This window comes from Xenopus tropicalis, chromosome 1 (genome assembly GCF_000004195.4).
Source record: "Xenopus tropicalis strain Nigerian chromosome 1, UCB_Xtro_10.0, whole genome shotgun sequence".
NCBI lineage: Eukaryota > Metazoa > Chordata > Amphibia > Anura > Pipidae > Xenopus > Xenopus tropicalis.
This window is the reverse complement of record NC_030677.2, coordinates 165,379,147-165,401,379: the sequence shown is the minus strand read 5'-3', so window position 1 is coordinate 165,401,379 and position 22,233 is coordinate 165,379,147. Positions and strand designations below refer to the sequence as shown.

Sequence of the window (22,233 nt, the reverse complement as noted above, 5' to 3'; positions counted from 1 at the left end):
AAAATATTGTGGTACGATCTGAAATTTTCGTATTTGAACGGTTGTAAACGGAGTGTGAAACTTTGACTTTGATCCTTCTGTGCATGTTTTTAGAAGCCTCCCATAGGACTCAATGGCACTCTGCAGCTCCAACCTGGCCCAAGGAAAGTCTCCCATAGGGCTCAATGGCACTCTGCAGCTCCAACCTGGCCCAAGGAAAGTCACGATACCGAAGCTTAAATGAATAACGAAACTTTCGTACTTGTTGCAACAAATTTGATTTTGTCACACAAATTGTCGCAAAGTAAGAAAAAGTTGCGCAAATTAATGAAAAAATAGCAGAAAATATGCACAGTTCTAAAAAAAAAAAAAAAAAAATACGAATTTTTAGCATTTGGACTCAATCGTACTTTAATGAATAGGTTTCTTCTATTTACTTTCATATGCGTGAAAAAGCCAAGTTTTATGTTTAAGTTGGATTTTTCACTCTTCTGCACGTGTGCAAGCTGCGCAAAAGCAGAAGGAAGAGGATCGCTTGATGGCAGGTACCCTAGGCTGGTGTGGTTTTCTGGTAACAAGCGCACCACCCCCAGGGTATCAGGTGATTGCAGTCACTGGGGGGGGGGTGACTAACATTTTGTTACCCCCTAGAAATAAAGACTTTCCTTCTCCTTAAAATGCACATTAAACCTTTAATATAAAGTAAACTTAAATTGATGAGTGCTAGTACGATTGCTTTTGCAAACTACATGCATTATTATTGTTGTTTTGAAGATTCCAAGATATTAAGTAAATTGTATTCTGCTAATATAATGAATTTTGTAACAACAGCATCTCTGGTGTCTGTCATCAGAACATGTCAGCAGAAATAAAGAAAACTGTTGTGATCTACCTCTGCTTGGGAAAGACACAAAAAAGATCTAAGGTTTCTGATGTCTTTACTGAATAGAGCAACGTCCGTAGCACTCAGCCCTACTCCATTCCTTTACTTTCCCTTTGCACATGTTTGCTGTTGAGGGGTGTGGCCTCATAATAAGCCACAGCAAATCAGCTTTCACTTTGTTCTGTCACTCAAACATTTCTGCGTCACCAGAGATTCTGGAGGGCGGGGGATGGGAGGCTGCTTTAATAATTAGCCATAACTTTGTAATAGTGCAAAAAATTTTAAAAGCTATAAATTGTCAAAAGTTTGTCTAGACTTTAAATTTTCAATATCATAAACTTTTTGCAATAGTTCCCTTTAATTAAAGCTGCCTTCATTTAACAGACAATAATTTGTTTTTTTTTTTCCTAATGTATTCCTATGTATTACTTTATCTGTAAGTTGTGTAAGTGCTCTTTAGACCACCATTTGGATCTGCACCCTTATCAGAAAGTTCTGACAGGCACTGTATCAATTTGTCAGTGCTCATCCATGTGCAAATTTGCACGTGTGTGTTTTAAGCCATCATTCACCCTGTGAGCAATGTTCCCCACTCATGCATACAAACACATTTTAAGGCCGGCACACACAACAAACTGTGGTGCACACAAAAATGTGTTTTGTATGTGTATTCCGCCTGAGCACATCTTTTTTTTTTTTTTTTTTTTTTTTTTTTAAACGCGCACACACACACGTTTTAAAATGTGTGTGCAAAAGATTTTTTTGCGCACTTACCTGAGAAGGAATTCGAGGGAACGCTGCCTGTGAGCACTGACAGATGTTGTGACTGTCAGTGCTTTTGAAGAGGGTGCAGATTGCCATTTTCTGTGCCGGAAGAGAAAACACTACATATGAAATAAGCTGTAGTCTTTATTTGCATCCTAGTATCGCAACTCTAAAAATGGTCCTTTAACTGTGGGGGTGGTTTTATCAAGAAAATGCAGCAGTTACTTTATTAAATCGCAAGGCAGCTGTGTCCTTGTTATGGCTTTTGTTATCCTCCCACGTAAACTTGGAACATCCACAAGGATTGAACCCTCCAACTTTCCCTCCTAAGCTTCGCTTCTTTAGACAATAACATTGTTATCAGGCACAGGTAAATCGTTTTTCGCATTTGCCATTAATATCCCTTAAAGTGATACTGAAACATTTCAAGCATTACAAGATCACAGTTCTGCCTGGAACACTGATACAAAGAGCGTACTTAAAGCTGGCCACACACGTGGCAATTTTCGATGCACAAAAGATCATTCCAACCCTCCACTGACATTCAGGGCTGAATCGTTATCTGCTGTGATATGGGTCGCCTCGCCGAGTTGCCATACACGCACAGAATATCATACGAAACGAGGTTTCGTAGAATATTATCGGTGCGTGTATGGCCATCTTTAGTCTTTAGGAACTTTGTCCCACTTCCAAGATCACTGCTGTTGCAGCCATGGTTGAAGAGGTGTGGCTTGCTGACACAGATAAGTAACAGGGGTGCTGGGACTGAGCATTCCCTTTAATTCCCACAAACCAATGTAAAACTTTAAGCTCTTTGCAAAATTTCTGCTGGTTTCAAGAATTGACAGGCGCTTGTGTGACTGAAAGGTGGGGGTCTTGCAAATGTTTTTATGCAGGGCTGTCTGGCCAGATCAAATTATGCAACTGTGCAGAGCTTTCTTAGCGAAAGCCAGCCAAACTCCTTTCTCAGACTCTATGCAGTCTGATTTGCATGAAACAACAGGACTGCAGTTTCTCATGGAGTCTACTACCTATGGTACATGAAAAACAACTTCCCTGCTGCCTTCATGAAAATCAGTCTGAGCAACTGACGGACCCATAATCCAGTTTTTGTTTTAAGTTTAGATTCCCTTCTAATAGTCTACTAATTGCCAGCACCATATATTTTACAGTGTCTGGTCATACCCCTTCAGCAGCTCTTAGAGACAACTTAATGATAAACAGTTGAACCCCATTTGCTAAGTGAACTGATAAGCTAATCCCAAGTTTAGGCCCCCTATATACAACACACATACCTTAGTTACCGACCACAGTATTACTAAGCGACTGCTTCTAACAGTTACGCCACTTTTTAGAAGCCTGCATGATTGTGAGTGGTGCTTTAGTAACAATGATGCTCAAAACCTTGTGGAAACTGGAGTTTGAGAAAATAAAATATAACCACAACTGTTAGAGGCACGTATATCAACATTCTGATTTTTGTGGTTTTAGAGTCTTTTGAAACCACAAGTAAACTCCTTTCCACTAAAACCACATATGTCTAGTCCGTTATCCAAATATAAAAACCACAAACGAATTAAAATACGAAACAAAAAGAACACAAAAAACTTGACTTTTTCATTTTCATGAGAATTTACATGTAACAACCTAATTGACCTCAGTAGTTTTTATATGGTGTAGTTTTGCCTTTTTTCATGTTTTTTGTCACTTAATAAATCACAAATTTTTCATGTTCTCATATAATGAATGAAATCTACATTTTTAGCGCTAAAAACCACGACTGGTGAAAAGGAAAAAGATACAAATGTTAGTAAATGGGCATTGGACTTTTGGCATAAAACAAATGTGTGTTTGTTCTTAAAGGAGAATGCAAGTCAAAATTTAAAAAGCATACTGCCCAATAGTCCTCCTATTGTTTAGTAAAACCGCCTCACTTTTGGCTCACCTAATCAAATATTTACTCAGTCACACTTACTTCACATTTTCTAGAACAGGCAGCCATCTCTAAAAAGGTATTCTCCCTTCCTTTCCCTCCTTGCTTCATACTGCACATGTGTTTCATTCCCTCCCCCCCTCCCCTCTGCCAGATCCGCTTCTGATTGGCTGGTGGGCATGTGTAGCTCAGAACAGGAGACAGGATCATGTTACACACATGCTCAGAGAATAGGAAGACTGCCGCTGGCAGCCTACAGGAAAGGAAGAGAGATTTCAGTGATGTCACTGTAGTCTTCACACTGCTGTTGGCTGCCAGCACCATATCTCAGAGAAGCAAGCAGGGATCTGGGAATTTAGATATGCAGTAAAGCTGGCCATACACGCACCGATAATTTCGTACGATTTTCGGTGCGTGTACGGCATGTCGGCGAGTCGACCGATATCGCAGGAAGCTGCTGATATCGGTCGACTCGCCGATCGGACCGGTTAAAAAATTTTGATCGGGCGCCATAGAAGGCGCCTGAGCAAAATCTGCTGTCAGGGCTGAATCGGCAGAAGGAGGTAGAAATCCTATTGTTTCTACCTCCTTATCTGCTGTTTCAGCCCTGAACGGTGTGTGGCGGATCTGACGATGTTTCGTGCGACCATCGCCACGTGTGTGGCCACACCTTAAGTACTTAAAAAGAATGCCTTTAGTCTTACTTTTAATTTATATTAACCTTTCATTGTCCTTTAAAATGCGCAGTGTTGGCAACATACAACATATGTGATTAGGCAAATCTAAGTATTTAGTGGGCCTGTGGCATTTATACCCTAAACGTCTGTGAGTTAGTAGAATAGCTTTGAGTTTATTTTCAGAAATTTCATTTGCTGTTTGGCAGTGTGGGGTTGTAAAGATATATTTACCTATACTTTTGTATTCTTATAATATTTATGGAAATATGTTGTTAGCTAACATAAATCAGTAAGGTTCATTTACAAGTGCAGTGAGCAAAGTGCAATATCGGCTGCAAGAGAGTATGTTTTTCTCTTAAAATTTCATTATAATTGCGATGTATCTAACATAATTGTGTCTGGTACATTAAAACGGACACAGTTGTGCATGCACCTGAATGCAAATCTGACCCAATTGCACAGATCTTTAGTGATAGGATGTGATTTTCTGTGCTCTGCATCAAAATTGTCTGTTGTGATTCTCTTGGCACGTGCACTGCATCTTGCTACCATGGGATACTGCCTGCATTAGATCCAACAGACTGGTGGGGCAAATTGGCATTCACACCAAAAGGAGCAGCTTTAAATGAAAGTACTGCTAATAAATGGCACAGATTAACAGTAAGGAGCATATATATTATAGTGTGTAAGCCAACATCACCGGTAATGTTGCCCACAGCAACCAATCAGCTGTTAGATTTGAACATCACCTACAAGTTACAAAAAAAACCAGCACAGATCTGATTGGTTGCTATGGGCAACATCACCGATGCTGACTTACACACTATAATAAATATGCCCCTGTGCATGATTACAGCTGTGGTTGTGCCTAATAAATAAACCCTTGTAAGTTTTAATAACAGGGACCAACGTGTCATGAAAAGTAAAGTGCAGTTATCATAATAGGGATTAATAGAAACTACATATATTGGGTAGCATATTAACATGTTGTATTTTACCAGAAGTACCATTGCATTTATATGTTTGGATTTTGTCTTTCACTCAGCAGCATGCAGTATGTGTCTTTTGTGTTAATATGGTGAAATAACCAGTGATAAGTTGTGTTGCTGTGTTTTAAAGTCAGTGGGATGTCTTCTTTTACAAAATAAAGGCTGTGGGTGCTTATTTTCAGTTCTACAGTGTCTTGGTTTTGCAGTCTAGAGTATCCCTATTTTTATACAGTTTTTTGAAAATGTGTTTTTGTACTGCTGTTTGTTTTAAATCTATACAAATCAGAATTCTTTATAAAGCTATACACGTTTGGTGTGCACATAGAGCACTTTCAAAATCAGTTATGTTTTCATGCATATAAACAATGTTTACAGTGTTTCTCTGTATAAAGGAATGTGTTTTCTTTCATATATATATATATATATATTGCTAGGAACACTGAACTATACACAGATTCTAATATTGTCCTGAAATACAAATTATTTAGGTTTTCTAACCTAAGGGGCAGATTTACGAGTTTGACTCTCTGATACTTGATTTTGACCCTTTGGCACTTGATAGCATTTGCAATACCCTTGGATTTAGGGATTTCTTTTACAAGCTGGAACAAAATGTTTCTTAACCCTTTATCCCTGCTTGTAAGGTGCTGTTGTAGAGTACTAGTACACCATATGGCAGGTTGGTATTTGGCTACTCAAAACAGCTGATACATTCTGACAAACTGATACTGGTATCTTCTTTGTTAAATGTGTCTATTCCTTAAAAACTCTTTTGACCATTAGAAAGTTGTTGAAAATGCATCACTTTGATATTTGATAAATTTACATTTGCCCTTAAAAGTCCATAAAATGAAAGAGCACGAAATGTTTAAAAATAGCTTGGCTCATGATCCTGTTTGTGAAAATAGGTTGGAACTGTAAGTGATATGGCAATAGTGACACATTCCTGTACAAATCTGAAATGTGTCATTATCAGCTTAAAATGAAACTATTGGTCTTATAAACAACACAGTAAGCTGTCGTGGATGATAACTATTTGCATTTCTAAATTCTATTTAAATAAAAAAAAGTTGAAAAGATGGCTTGCATTGACAAGAGCTTCTACAGTGGGTTTTTTGGCCTTTACCAGCTGACAAGCCATTTAACCTTGGCACATAATTTGCCATGTATTATTCATGCTAAAGCCTAACATTTTTTGTTGATTTAGGAAACAATAACTATTGAACCCTGCAGAAGCATTTTGGTGAATTTCATGTTACACTGATGCTTTCAAGCAATTCTGTTTTCAAAACCAGTGTGAAATCTTAACCTCTTTACAAAGAAGACCAATAGACGTTTTGCAACCATTTGATTAAGAATTGACTCCACAAAACCATTATAACCCAATATTTTTTTTTTTGTAATTTTGTCGTGATCATTCTTAAAATGTTCATATTTAATTGAATATAATAAAATGTGATTTTAATGATTTTATATTAAACAAAAGATAAATGTTTAATAATTAGTCGTATCCTTTTGTTTTTTCTTTGTTCCTTACAGGCAAAGGTGGCTGCAGCGGATGAAAGGAGATTTCAGCAACAGATTATAGCCCAACAAAAGAAAGACTTAACATCCTTCTTAGAAAGTCAGAAGAAACAGTACAAGATTTGCAAGGAAAAGATTAAAGAGGCATGTTTAATTATGGCCATGATATTCAAAAATGGCAGTGCAAGCTAACGTAAAAGGGCACAATTTTCCAACAGTAGCACAGCCACTTGGCTAAGCTCGATACATTATCATTTCTTAGGATTGTTTTATTGCAAAATGTTGTGGTTTTTTTTCAATATAATTTTACACAGTTGTAGAATTGTGAAACTTCCACTTCATTACTTTACTTTTGGCCCTTACACCTCAGTTTAGAAGCTGCATTTTTAACTCTTATCTAAATCACTTCTATTGTATGATAAATTAATTTGCCGTAGATTTTTCTTTCTCTATGCAATATACAACTAAAGGAACCTAGCAGGAACAATGTAAAATAAGTAAGAATGTCGGTTTGCAACAGAGAAGTCTCAGCACCAACTCTCTGTAGACACGGCTTCTTATTTTTCGTTGGTTGCCTGGTCTGAAGGAACTAGGTATTTTTATTAAAAATGTCAAGAATACACAATGAATGTATTTTACAGAGTTTGAGTTTGCTCATGCTGTTGTTCAGGTATATCATGTTAATGACAGATTGACTTATTAAAATCATCAAGTGTGTATCATGAATAACACAGCTCGGAATGCACAATTTTGAATTCTCTGATTCTCATTTTCCAACTCAACTGAGTTACCTGAACACTCTCTGGCATATACCCAGCACCAGGGGAAATTAAGCTTTCCTCATTTAGTGACCAAACTTTGAAGCAGTAATGCCCAACCAGTGGCTCCTAAGCAACATGCTGCTCTCAGTGTCCCCAAAGCATGTGCTCATTTTTTAATTCTTGGCATGGTGGCAAGTTTTGGTTGAATTAAAACAAGATGTACTACCACAAAGCCTTCTGTAGGCTTATAGTCTGCATAGAGGCTACCGAATAGCCAATTACAGCCCTTATTTGGCACCTCCATGAACTTTTATGATGCTTGTGTTGCTCCCCAAGTCTTTTTACATTTAACTGTCACTCATGAGTAAGAAAGATTGGGGATCTGTGCCCTAAAGGGTTCCTTCATTTGTTTTCCCTCTGAAAGATTGGTATGCTCTTTGGGAGTTAGTGATTAATATTTTAGTAATTATACTATAATTTAATAAAGCACATAATTTTGGTTTTAATTTTTATACTTTTTTGTTCATATATGCAATATGTTTATTGCCTTAAAAATATAAATTACTCTGCACATTATTAAGAGTGTATATGAATAAAATATATTTTAAAGTAGTCATCACTTGAGGATGGAGCCTGAAATAGATTTCTGGATATCCCCTGATGCTGGGCACGTCTTTAGGAGAGTGTATGCAACAAGCACTTGATGATTTTAACTTTGTGAGTGTCATGCTGGCTGAATTGTTTTATGAGATACTAATCTATGAGCACATGCAAGTTGTATTAAGTGTTATTGCTAGTAAGGGTAAATGTCACATACAGTGGTGTATCTAAACATGGTGCACAGTGACAGGAATGTAATCCATGTGGGCATTTTCAGTCCACAATCCACCCCATGTGATCAGTGACAGGCAGATTGAATAGCTGTCACTGTACACATAATCAGGGTGGTAATGTCAGAGTCGGATGTATTTTTGTTTGCGTTTCTCTACCACTGTGTCTGACTTCAGCATAAGGGTGTATACTGTTATTCTGGAAATTGAGTTGGGCCTCAGAACGATGCTGAAAACACCAATTTGTATTATTTGAACAACAGAGAACTAAAGCCTCAAAAAGACACTCACTACAAATGCTGTATTTTATAAAATGAGCTTACTATGCCATGCCAAAGTTCTGCAGCCCTAAAACCATATTGCTGCACGCCTTAAAAATTGTCCACAGGAGCTGCCATCCTAGATATTGTTAGATATTATTATTAAATACTGTCTGCATAAATGGCCCCTTTATTGTAGCTCCCTATGTATCCTCTCAGGTCTCTGTCAGTGTTTCAAATGAAGGGTGGTCGTGTCCTAACAGTCTCTGCCAGAAACACAGTAGGCGGAGGATAGCCAATCACAGCCTTGCAGTCACACAAGCAAAGACAGGCTTCAGTTCCCTATTAGGTCAGCCTAGCTGTTGATTGGTTTCTATCCTACAGGGCAGTGTACTGAGAGCCGCCGGCTCCCCTGCACATCCAGAGAATTCAGCCAGCAGGAAGTGGAACAGATGGGCGGGACTAGTGGGGGTTTGGTGGAATTTCTTAATAAATCAGTCCAAAACACAATTTTTTTTAAGCACAATCCTTCTATATTTAGAGGAGTATAATTCATTGGTAAATTCATAATTTTTATATCATATGTCTCCTTTAAATAATATTTTAAGTATTAGTGGCACTGCACATGCTTACTGTGCTCTGGTCTGCTTTTTGGAAACCTTCAAGCAGAAAATGAGGTTCATCTTTAATAGAAGCTGATGTTATGGGGTTGGTTTATTACGTTTTAAATGCAGAATGAGAGCTGGTCCCTAGGCTTAGGCATCTAACAATATGTGCTGTGCATGAGCATAAAAGAAGATTGGGAGCTACTGGGGGCACAGACCTTCTCTACAAGGACGCTGTGGTGGCCATGAGATGTTACAAAAACCCAAAATATAATGTATATCATTTCTAGCCTACTTCCCTGTAAACTTTAATTCTCATTTGATTATGTGAAAAGACTTTTGTTTAAATGTATAGTTGCTGAGACAGCACAGCTTTTGGGCAAAATAAACAGACTGTGCAAAATTATTTTTTTTGTCAGTATAGTTAGTCAAAAATGTAATCTATAAAGGCTGGAGTGGGCAGATGTCTAATATGATGGCCTTTACAACTCTCTAAGCTGTTGGCAGTCAGTAACTAATCATTCATTTGAGGGGGGCCTATATGGGACATAACTGTTCAGTTAGTTTGCATTTGATTGTGCCTTCCTTGCTGACATGTCCCATGTGCCCCCACTCCAAAGTCACTGACTAACTAAGAGGTTAAAGAGATTAAAGCAGTTTGGCTATTATGCTAGACATCTGCTCACTCCAGCCTTTATAGATTACATTTTTGCCTAACTAAATATATATTTTGCACAGTCTATCCATTTTTTTTTATTTATACACTAAACTGTCTCTTTAAAAAAAAAGTCAATTAATACTAATGTCCTCTTGTTTTTCCAAAAGAAGATTCAAATGGTAGTTCACCATTCTTTGTGTGCCACCTTGCAAACTCTTCAGTTGCCTTCCACTTAAAACTCTCTGGTCAGCCAATCCATCTTGCCATTGAGGTCAAGTTGCATACAGTCTCCTCCTAAAACAGTCTCTAATGTATGCATTTATTGAGAAATTAGTCCCTAATGTATGCATTTATTGGGAAATTAGTCCCTAATGTATGCATTTATTGGGAAATTAGTCCCTAATGTATGCATTTATTGAGAAATTTTAACACTATCTTCTTGGTGTATCGCATTACTGGCAGTATTTATTTGATTTAAGATTATGTCCAAGTTTCCCCTGAATACTTTTATTGCCAGCTTGCTCTGAAGAGTTTGCTTTCTTTACTGTTGGGGGATAGCACCATCTCTGCTTCCGAGCTGTCGTATGCCAAGTTTGTATAATTTGCCAAATGTATAACCTTTCTTTGGACACGGTATTATTTTTTTATTTTTATTTTTTTATATAACCCTGCATGAAGTGGGTGCTGTTTCATATGATCTCTTAAGGTTTGAGGCATCATCAATTGCTTTTTGAGGTCTTTTATTTCCAACATTTTAATGTAAACTGTACTGCAATTGCTTTTTGAGGTCTTTTATTTCCAAAATGTTAATGTAAACTGTACTGAAACTCCTGAAGTTGCTCTTACAGGAAGGTGATACTGTAAACCACAGTGCAAATCTTTACATTGAGAAGATGTATGAATATTTATTTGCCTTCTGGATTTCAACCGTATAGATTTATAATTTGTATTCATAAAAACGGCATGCAAATGTTATCATGTCTATTATGTATACGTTTATACGTTTGCATGTTTCTACTATAGTACCACTAAAAGTAGTTTTGTCATGAGAAACAAAAGCAACTCAGATAATATGTTAAGAGTAAACTAAACATCTAAAGCTAGCTGAATTCTTTGTCTTGTCCCTTTAGTACAGGTCTAGTGGCAATCCCCTCTCTGAGTTTAATTTAATGGGTTATCACGAGTCAATGGGTAGAAGACCGCTTTTTCCCTACGTTGTAAAATTGTTTGGTCCCGGGCCTGCTTGCCAGAGTAAGGTAAATGCAAGTCAAAGCAGGAGGGAAAGGAATTTTCAGTTAACTGTATAATATTAAGTAATAAAGACCGTTTTTTTAATAGGTATCATATTTTGACTGACCAGTCTTTAAAACAGAGAAAACACTTAGCTAGGTTTTTTTATTTTCTGCATTGGTCCTTACTACTACAAGCTACTGTCTTCTGTTTAAATAGAGGGACTTGGTGGGTAGGATTTTTACCTTGCACTGCTGGGCTCCTGAGTTTGGTTCCAGCCAGGGCACTGTTAGCAAGGCAAGGAGTTTGTGTCTCTGTGGGTTTCCTCCCACACTCCAAAAACATACTGGCAGGTTAATCGGCTTCTCGTTAAATTGACCTTAGTGTGTGTATGTGATAGGGACCTTAGATTGTAAGCTCCAGTGGGGCAGGCAACTAATGTAAATGATGTATAATCTCTGCACTGCAAAAATGTGTGGGCGCTATATAGGTACAAAAAAAAAAAAAAAAAAAGGTTTGTTGAAGGGCCATGCTCACTAGAATATAGTCTTTCTTTTCTAATCTGTCAGAAAATGTTTAGCATAAGAAAAACATTTTGGTCACTTTTATTAATTCATTGATTATATGTATCAGTAGTTCTGTCATGGTTTTTTTTTCAAATTTGTGCCACCTTTGTAACAGAGCCTCAAGTCACAGCTGCAGATTCAGTTTAAAGCCCATCCATTCAAAAAACCCTAAGGTTAATGTCACATGGAGGTTTGTCTGAGTTGTGTTTCTGGCAGTGTCTTGGCTACAAAGAGCAGATAATTGGTAGAGATCATATCACATAAAACAATAGGATTAGCTTCCCAGTTCCCAGTTATGCTAATGAAAACAGATCCATAACTGTTCTGTACTTTATTCCTGATACCTTCTTACTAAGACAAAATGAACAGAAAATATACAAATTACTTGTGACATTGCCTTTATTTAGTTGTTGTAGTAGTAAGAAAGCTAAGAATATAAATGTAAAAAAAGTACCGGTAACTAAAATATGTTATGTTCTCAGAATCAAAGCTATCCCTGAACTAATTTAACAACAGGTATAGGATCCCTTATTCAAAAAGCCCATCTGTTGTAGAGTCCATTTTAAGCAAATTATTGTAGTTTTTTGAAAAAGATTTTCTTTTTCTGTGTAATAATAAATTGCCTTCTACCTGAACCCAACTAAGTAGCATAAATCTACTTTTGTAGCAAAACAACCCCATTGGGTTTATATAATAGTCAAATGTTGTTTAGGAGATTTAATGAATCCTCATTCAAATTATGGAAAGATCCCTTATTCAAAAAATCCCAGGTTCCAAGTATTCCGAATAACAGATACTTTATCTGAAAATAATAGAAAAATATCATGGCTAATCGTGTGCCAGTACACTGTTTAAACTTAGGGAACAATGCTGCTAAATAAATCTTAGAAAAAACTGTTCCAGGATATTACACTTCATGATTTCAGTATCTCATTAGCCGAAGATGGGTAGACGTGTGGCTTTATATATTTAACGCTATAGATTGGTTTTGTTTGCTCTCAGGAGATGAATGAGGACCATAGCACGCCTAAAAAAGAGAAACAAGAACGCATATCAAAACATAAAGAGAACCTCCAACACACTCAAGCTGAAGAAGAAGCTCAGCTCCTTAGCCAACAAAGACTGTACTATGAGAAAAACTGCCGACTCTTTAAAAGGAAGATAATGATTAAGAGGCATGAGGTTGAGCAGCAGCACATTCGTGAGGTAGTTTACTTGTTTTTCAGATATTCATATAATAACCCTTATTTGTTGCTCTATTATATTTTAGTTGGTTTTCTGGAAGAAATTAAACATGATTATTTCATAACATGGGCTATGTCCCTAACTGTTCCTGCTTTGTAATTCACTACATTGTATTTTAGGAGCTTAATAAGAAGCGAACACAAAAGGAAATGGAGCATGCAATGCTCATCCGCCATGATGAGTCCACACGGGAGCTAGAGTACCGACAGCTGCAAATGCTTCAGAAGCTTCGGATGGACCTCATACGACTGCAGCACCAGACTGAACTGGAGAATCAGCTGGAATATAACAAGCGTAGGGAAAGGGAGTTGCACCGGAAACATGTGATGGAACTTCGGCAGCAGCCCAAGAACCTAAAGGTATGCATCTGTGCTTAATAGGAAACAGCGTAGGCATGTTTTCTTAAAGGTACGAGCTTTCTGTTTGGGCCCCACATTGCTATGTTTTTTTTTGGTTTGTTTTTAAGCGAACCTGCTATTTTCAAATAAAATTCCTGTTTGCATTTATTCTGATACATCCTTTTACAAATTACCCACAATTATGAACTAGCTTTGAATTTAAAGCAATAGCAAAACACCAAGAGATTAAAATGTATCAAAGTAATTAAAATATAATGTACTGTTGCCCTGCACTGGTAAAAGTTCTGTGCTTGCCTTTGAAACTCTACTACAGTTTATATAAATAACCTGCTGTGTAGTCATGGGGGAAGCTGTTTAAGCTGGAAAAAAGGAGAAAAGGCACAGGCTACATAACAGATAAAACACCACTGTATTCCACAGGACTTATCTTTTATCTGCTATGTAACCTGTGCATTTTTTCCAGCTTGAAAGGCTGCCCCCATGGCTACACAGGGTTGTTCACCTTTCAAATTCACTTTTATTATGTTTTAGAGAGTCCTATTCTTATCAACTTTGCAATTGGTCTTCATTATTTGTATCTTTTTGAAATATATATTCTATATTTTTCCAGCTTTGACATGGGTGTTACTGACCCTGGTTGACAAAAACATTTTGTGAGGCTACAATTTCATTTTTATTGTTACTGTTTATTCCTTATCTATATATTCATATACCAGTCTCTCATTCAAACCACTGTCTGGTTACTACTACTGTCATAGTAAAAGTTAATTTTTTTTAAAGTTACTGGTCATTTAATTGTGTTTGCACACAGTTGTTGACATTTAAAAGGTTTTTTGTGTGCAAAAGCCGCAGCAGACAACCTTTATAACATAAATTTTAACTCATAACTCATCATTTATTGGTCTCAAGCAATATGTAATTAACTATACTACTTGTTAATAAGGCCTTATTATAAACAAGTACATATATAGGTGGTAAAAACATGGTATTAGATTAATTTTTTAATCTAATTATATTGAGAGGCGTTCTGATAAAATTAAATCTAAAGCAGTGAGAAGTATTTTGTAACCTAGCCAAAATAATTTATTATCTCTTACCACCAATCTTCTATAATTTACCCTTCATAGGTTATGGAAATGCAGATAAAGAAACAGTTTCAGGACACTTGTAAGGTGCAAACCAAGCAGTACAAGGCCCTAAAGAATCACCAGCTGGAGGTATCCCCAAAGTGTGAGCACAAGACAATATTGAAGTCCCTGAAAGATGAGCAGACACGCAAATTGGCCATTCTGGCTGAACAGTATGAGCAAAGCATCAACGAAATGATGGCCTCACAAGCGGTAATGTCTTTGCAATATTTCTTGTGATTTCTTCTGGTTAAAATCTTTTATATTAGGGGCGTAATGAACTAAAAGCATCCGTTAACAGTACTGCTTCAGCAGAATTCTGCACTGAAATCTGTTTTTTAAAAGAGTAAACAGTTTTATTTTTTATATTTAATTTTGAAATTTAACATGAGGCTAGCCATTTCCTAGTTTTCCCAGGTGTCCACAGCCATGTGACTTGTGCTCTGATAATCTTAAATCACTCCTTACTGCTGCACTGGAAGTTGAAGTGATGTCACCCCCTACCTTCCCCCCTCCCTCCCAGTAGCCAATCAGCAGAACAATTGACAGGTAACAAGATAGCAGCTCCGTGACACCTCTGTTAAAGTATTCAATTGCCTAAACTGATAGTGCCTCCATGGGCTAATCATGCTGCTGGTATTGTCCTGAATTTTAGCAAGTGAGTAAACAGGGAAAACTGCCAATACTGCCTCCCTGTAATTTAGGGTGGCTTAAAGGAACAGTAACACCAAAAAATGAAAGTGTATAAAAGTAACTAAAATATAATGTGCTGCTGCCCTGCACTGGTAAAAGTTGTGTGTTTACTTCAGAAAGTCTACTATAATTTATATAAATAAGCTGCTGTGTAGCCATGGGGGCAGCCATTCAAAGGAGAAAAGGCACAGGCACACAGCAGATAACAGATAAGTTCTGTAGAATACAATAGTGTTTTATCTGTTATCTGCTGTGTGCCTGTGCCTTTTCTCCTTTGAATGGCTGCCCCCATGGCTACACAGCAGCTTATTATATAAATTATAGTAGTGTTACTGTAGCAAACACACCAGTTTTACCAGTGCAGGGCAACAGTGCATTATATTTTTATTACTTTAAAGCTATTTTTATTTTTTGGTGTTACTGTTCCTTTAAGGCATTTCTCTGCCACATAAAAAAAACTGCCCAATGTGCCATTAGCCTCAATTAGCTTGAAAAGTAAAGGATATATACCCACAGTATGCACTAATGTAAAACAAAATCATTTTAAAGATTGTGTAAAAACTAAATCAAACATAACCACAAGGAGTGGTTATGTGTTTAAACTGACTTTAATCACTAAAGCAAAGTTGAAAGGTTTGGGTTCATGGTGTTCTTCTCCCCACCAACACACCAGTCTCTAGGCGTCCACAGCTGCAGTAACAGACCAGAATTTTTATGGTGTAATTTGTTTTACTAAATATCACTGTGTACATTTTTACTGTGTAAAATTAATTCTACCATTTAAAATGTGCGTATTGTGCTTGATCCTGAGCTTTCAAAAAGTGAGCACATCACAATGCAGCTGCTTCCAGATAAGTTATTGTTTCTCCTCAGTGCAATCTCCCATGGTCCCTAAATGGCCTGGCTTTTTTCTGCTTTAGTGCTATTCTTATATCTACTGTTAGATATACAGTGGCTTGCAAAAGTATTCGGCCCCCTTGAACTTTTCCACATTTTGTCACATTACAGCCACAAACATGAATCAATTTTATTGGAATTCCACGTGAAAGACCAATACAAAGTGGTGTACACGTGAGAAGTGGAACGAAAATCATACATGATTCCAAACATTTTTTACAATTAAATAACTGCAAAGTGGGGTGTGCGTAATTATTCAGCCCCCTGAGTCAATACTTTGTAGAACCACCTTTTGCTGCAATTCCAGCTGCCAGGCTTTTAGGGTATGTCTCTACCAGCTTTGCAGATCTAGAGACTGAAATCCTTGCCCATTCTTCTTTGCAAAACAGCTCCAGCTCAGTCAGATTAGATGGACAGCGTTTGTGAACAGCAGTTTTCAGATCTTGCCACATATTCTCGATTGGATTTAGATCTGGACTTTGACTGGGCCATTCTAACACATGGATATGTTTTGTTTTAAACCATTCCATTGTTGCCCTGGCTTTATGTTTAGGGTCGTTGTCCTGCTGGAAGGTGAACCTCCGCCCCAGTCTCAAGCCTTTTGCAGACTCCAAGAGGTTTTCTTCCAAGATTGCACTGTATTTGGCTCCATCCATCTTCCCATCAACTCTGACCAGCTTCCCTGTCCCTGCTGAAGAGAAGCACCCCCAGAGCATGATGCTGCCACCACCATATTTGACAGTGGGGATGGTGTGTTCAGAGTGATGTGCAGTGTTAGTTTTCCGCCACACATAGCGTTTTGCATTTTGGCCAAAAAGTTCCATTTTGGTCTCATCTGACCAGAGCACCTTCTTTCACATGTTTGCTGTGTCCCCCACATGGCTTGTGGCAAACTGCAAACGGGACTTCTTATGGTTTTCTGTTAACAATGGCTTTCTTCTTGCCACTCTTCCATAAAGGCCAACTTTGTGCAGTGCACGACTAATAGTTGTCCTATGGACAGATTCCCCGACCTGAGCTGTAGATCTCTGCAGCTCGTCCAGAGTCACCATGGGCCTCTTGGCTGCATTTCTGATCAGTGCTCTCCTTGTTCGGCCTGTGAGTTTAGGTGGACGGCCTTGTCTTGGTAGGTTTACAGTTGTGCCGTACTCCTTCCATTTCTGAATGATCGCTTGAACAGTGCTCCGTGGGATGTTCAAGGCTTTGGAAATCTTTTTGTAGCCTAAACCTGCTTTAAATTTCTTAATAACTTTATTCCTGACCTGTCTGGTGTGTTCTTTGGACTTCATGGTGTTGTTGCTCCCAATATTCTCTTAGACAACCTCTGAGGCCGTCACAGAGCAGCTGTATTTGTACTGACATTAGATTACAAACAGGGGCACTCTATTTAGTCATTAGCACTCATCAGGAAATGTCTATGGGCAACTGACTGCACTCAGACCAAAGGGGGCTGAATAATTACGCACACCCCACTTTGCAGTTATTTATTTGTAAAAAATGTTTAGAATCATGTATGATTTTTGTTCACTTCTCACGTGTACACCGCTTTGTATTGGTCTTTCACGTGGAATTCCAATAAAATTGATTCATGTTTGTGGCTGTAATGTGACAAAATGTGGAAAAGTTCAAGTGGGCCGAATACTTTTGCAAGCCACTGTATATAGAGCATTGGAAGGGTAAAGGTGATCTGGGTTGTTTGGGTACCATTTTATCTCACTGTATTTAATGTATTTTATGACTAAAGTTTCCATTGCCTCTCGCTATATTTAATGTATTTGTGGTGCCTCTGCCTCTCACTGTATAATGTATTTAGGATCTAGAGTCATTGTTTACAATGCATATTGTACATATTTTACTGTACAAGCTAATCCAGGCTAATTGCTCATTGGGCTGTATTTCAGCAGTTTATTTTAGCTAGCAGAGGAAGGCCTGAAACCAACCATACCACTTCCTATTGTAAATTGAAGCTGCCCTACACACAAAGTACAGTTTTTTTTGTCCCTAATATGCACATTAGAGCATTGAAATAACCACCTGTACTAGTTAGCTTTTAAAGTGATACTGACACTAAAAAACTACTCTTCAAAATATTAATGTATATGAAAAGTTACCTATAGGTCAATGCCGATCATTTTTCGCTGATAGGGCTGGTTTTGTAAGTAATTGTTACGTGGAGTTCCTAAACCTGACTGTTTTGCTAATTTCACTGTCCCTTCTCAGCCTGTCAGTTATAGCTTCTAATGCTAACGAACTCCTGCTGCACAAATATGGCAGCCTTCTCATAGAGGAACATGGGGGATCAGATAGGGAATGTAAAAGCATCAGGCAAATACTTTTACAGCAAAATTTTAAATAGCATACAAAGACAGTGTTATGATAGGTGTGAAAAAGGTTTAATTTCTGGTGTCTGTATCTCTTTTAAGGCTGTGGCACACAGGGCATTTTGCCTGTCAGTGGTACGGGCAGCTGCTCCTCATAATACTATATTAAGAAACAGCTTGAGTGATTTACGTAGAGCTGTATAAGTTGGACCTCCCCCTTTCACATCTGTGTGTGCATCAGCCACAGTGCATTTCAATTCATCAGAAGTTGTAACAGGTGAAAAGGACCATTATAACCACCGCTGGTTTCCTCAGTCACACCATGCATCTCCCCCTGTTGCCCATAGCTCTTCTGGAAATGGCAGATTTACAACGTACAGGTATACCTTAAGTCTACTAAAAATAATTTAAATATTAAATAAACCCAATAGGATTGTTTTGCCTCCGATAAGGATTAATTCTGTCTTAGTTGGGATCAAGTACAAGGTTCTGTTTTATTATTATTATTGAGAAAAAGCAAATCATTCTTATAACTATCTGGATAACGAGTTTCCGGATAAGGGATCTCATACCTGTACCTTTGAATTGCTCCCTATGTGAATCACTGTGAGTATAACTGACTTATTGCATGAAAATTCTTGCATAGATTAACATAGGGAGCAGTTGAAAAATTTATTCAGGTACCTGCGGGGACCAAGATATCTTGAGGGTGACAAAATGTCCTGTCTGCCACAGCCCCTAAAGGAATAGTTTAGTATAAAAATGAAACTGGGTAAAATAGATGGACTGCGCAAAATAAAAATGTTTTCAATATAGTTAGGCAAAAATGTAAGCAGATGCCTAACATAATTATATGTGTGAGTGTGTGAATCAAAACCATGGGCAAGCCAGTCAATATCTAGTTGGGCCTATGCCAGATACTGATTGGACTGGATTGATAATCACCTTGGACAAGGACTGCACCAGTCCTGAATGCAGTCCTCTTCTGATGGCAATAGCAAAACTCTACAAGCAGACCGTGGGGAATTAAAGTTACTAGCCTCTGATGTCATTTAGTTGTTGGTTCAGGGACCAAACTATCAGCCTGATCAGGTCTGCCACCCAGATGGGCAAATTGGCAAGATCTACTAAAGTGACCTCTCCAATACGTCTATTTTTAGCAACTATGATCAGGTCAGAAAGACCAGCCCATACAAACATTTTACCTAAGAATTGAAAGATTTCCATGGCTAACAAGATAGATAAAAAGATAAATAATGTAAATAGAAAAGAAAATGGGGGGTGGTGAAAACTAAACATCTGAAAGGGAAAAAACGGCAATAATGAAACAACTTTGAATGTATTAAACAGATCGTGAGAAAAAATATAGAATAGAAAGAGGAAACACAGCAAATCTGTGGTTTTCAAACTGTGGGTTGAATTTGGAACTCAAGCTTATCAGCTTATCTGGTTATGAATAATCTGGTCTCCTTCAGGTTTCTGAAGGTGGCCACACACCGATGGTCGCACGCAACATCGTCAGATCCGCCACACACCGTTCAGGGCTGAAACAGCAGATAAGGAGGTAGAAACAATCGGATTTCTACCTCCTTCTGCCGATTCAGCCCTGACGGCAGATTTTGGTCAGACGCCTTCTATGGCGCCCGATCAAAATTTTCTAACCTGGCCGATCGGCGAGTCGGCCGATATCAGCAGCTTCCTGCGATATCGGTCAACTTGCCGACATGCCATACACGCACCGAATATCGTACAAAACGAGGTTTCGTACGATATTATCGGTGCGTGTATGGCCAGCTTAAATCAGATGACTTCTGCTACACTGTTTAGTGAGTCAGTACCACGATTGAAGAGAATATATCCAGACAGTTGCTGCATCAGTGTAAAAATAACTTTAAAACTGAATATTTTTAATGAATGTTTAACTTGGATAGTTGCTTAGAACTGCATTTTCTTTCACTCTGTAAAAACTGTTTTTGAATGGACACCGAAAACGGGTTTAACATAATAATGAAATAAAGGTAAGTGTATTAACAGGAACGAATTACCACCTTTCCATTTACTTTACTTGGGTTTTAAAGGGACAGTAACACCAAAAAATGAAAGTGTATAAAAGTAATTACTATATAATGTAATGCTGCCCTGTACTGGTACAACTACATTATTATTACATTAACATTTATTTATAAAGCGCCAACATATTCCGCGGCGCTGTACAATAAGTGGGTTACATACATTGGACATACAGAGTAACATATAAAGCAATCAATAACCGATACAAGAGGTGAAGAGGGCCCTGCCCAAAAGAGCTTACAATCTACAAGGACTGGTGTGTTTTCCTTAGAAAGACTACTATAGTTTATATAATAAAGCTTCTGTGTAGCCACGGGGGCAGCCATTTACAGGAGAAAAGGCACAGGTTACTTAGCAGATACCAGATAAAACCCCATTATATTCTACAAAGATTATCTGTTATCTGCTATGTGCCTGTGCCTTTTCTCCTTTTTCCCAGCTTCAATGGCTGCCCCCGTGTTGACATAGCAGCTCATTTATATAAACTATAGTTGCAAACTTACCAGTTTTACCAGCACAGGGCAACTGTACATTATATTTTAATTACTTTAAAACACTTTCATTTTTTGGTGTTACTGTTCCTTTAACAAATACACTATTGAGAGCTTAACGTGTTATATCAATCTTGTTTGGTTTTACCTAGCTTCTTCGACTTCTGGCTTAATTTGCAGCTAAGGAAGTTGGTCATTCACAGGTCAGTTTGGTCTTGGTTCAGATATTGATTGGAAGGTTTGAAAGAGCCTGTCGGGGCATGGTCAGTCACAAATGGCAAACAATTCCAAATCAGCACAATTATTCAAAAAGAAGGAAAAACAGCAGTCAAAATGGCTGCAGATGGAATTATCCAAGTTTATCAATGGGAACAAACCCCACAGTTTGCTAATACCCTAAACTGTGGGATCCCATGAGCATTTTCTGTATATTGTAATAGGTCCTTATGTACATTTTATATAATAGTGAGCGTATATGTGTGCTATATATATATATATATATATATATATATATATATATATATATATATATATATTAGTATATAGTATATATTTGCTCATATATCCTCGAGAGAGAATTTAAAGCACATCTGTTACCTACTGTTATCTGGCCACATTTTGTGGATAGATACTAACCCATTCAGGTGTATGTTCCTGGAACAAGTGATCTAAATTAGTTATCTAAACTAAGACAGAGTATTTCTAACTAGAAAGCTTCTTTTGCTTGTAGTTTGACTAAATTGTTTGTTTTTATTTTTCTACACCCCCATCTCTTCAATACCTTTGGTTTCTTCTCAACTCAACTTCGACCCTCACCTTGTTTTTGTGTGTAACACTTACTCCCCGGCTGGGACTACAGCTGCGGTTGGATGAAGCTCAAGAAGCAGAATGCCAAGCTCTTCGGCAACAGCTTCAACAGGAGATGGAGTTGTTGAACGCTTACCAGAGCAAGATCAAGATGCAGACGGAGGCACAGCATGAGCGTGAACTGCAGAAGCTGGAACAGAGGGTGTCCCTCCGCAGAGCGCATTTGGAACAGAAGGTATTTTTCCATGCTTTCTGCTTAAAGGGATGTCCAATGATATATGTAAACTATATGGATAGGTACATTGATACATGTATTACCTTGATTCTCGCATCTAACTTTTTCAAAACAAGTAGTGATGAGCAAATTTGTCCCGTTTGTCTGCAACATGTCACAAACAATATTTGACAGTTGTGTATATACTAGTATCATATGCAACAACTCTGTTCAATAGTTAACATACTTAAAGAATATCAAGATGTTTCTTTTAAGGTATATTAAGTAGTATGGTACAAATTCAAATAAAGGTTGTGTGAGAGCTTACCATAAGCCCACCAATAAACAC

General features: G+C 37.8%; 1 protein-coding gene across 6 annotated transcripts in view; it reads left to right on the top strand.

Annotated features, from left to right (window-relative positions):
- taok3 (TAO kinase 3) overlaps positions 1-22,233 on the top strand; it is a 120,320-nt gene that overhangs the window by 94,590 nt on the left and 3,497 nt on the right. For 5 of the 6 annotated variants that reach the window (XM_031895445.1, XM_031895427.1, XM_031895437.1 and 2 more), the window contains 5 exons: positions 6,766-6,894; positions 12,663-12,866; positions 13,025-13,264; positions 14,392-14,604; positions 21,723-21,905. In XM_031895445.1, the coding sequence (XP_031751305.1) occupies positions 6,766-6,894; positions 12,663-12,866; positions 13,025-13,264; positions 14,392-14,604; positions 21,723-21,905 (969 nt within the window). The remainder of the gene's footprint in view (positions 1-6,765; positions 6,895-12,662; positions 12,867-13,024; positions 13,265-14,391; positions 14,605-21,722; positions 21,906-22,233) is intronic. The other variant, XM_031895450.1, reaches the window with a different exon arrangement.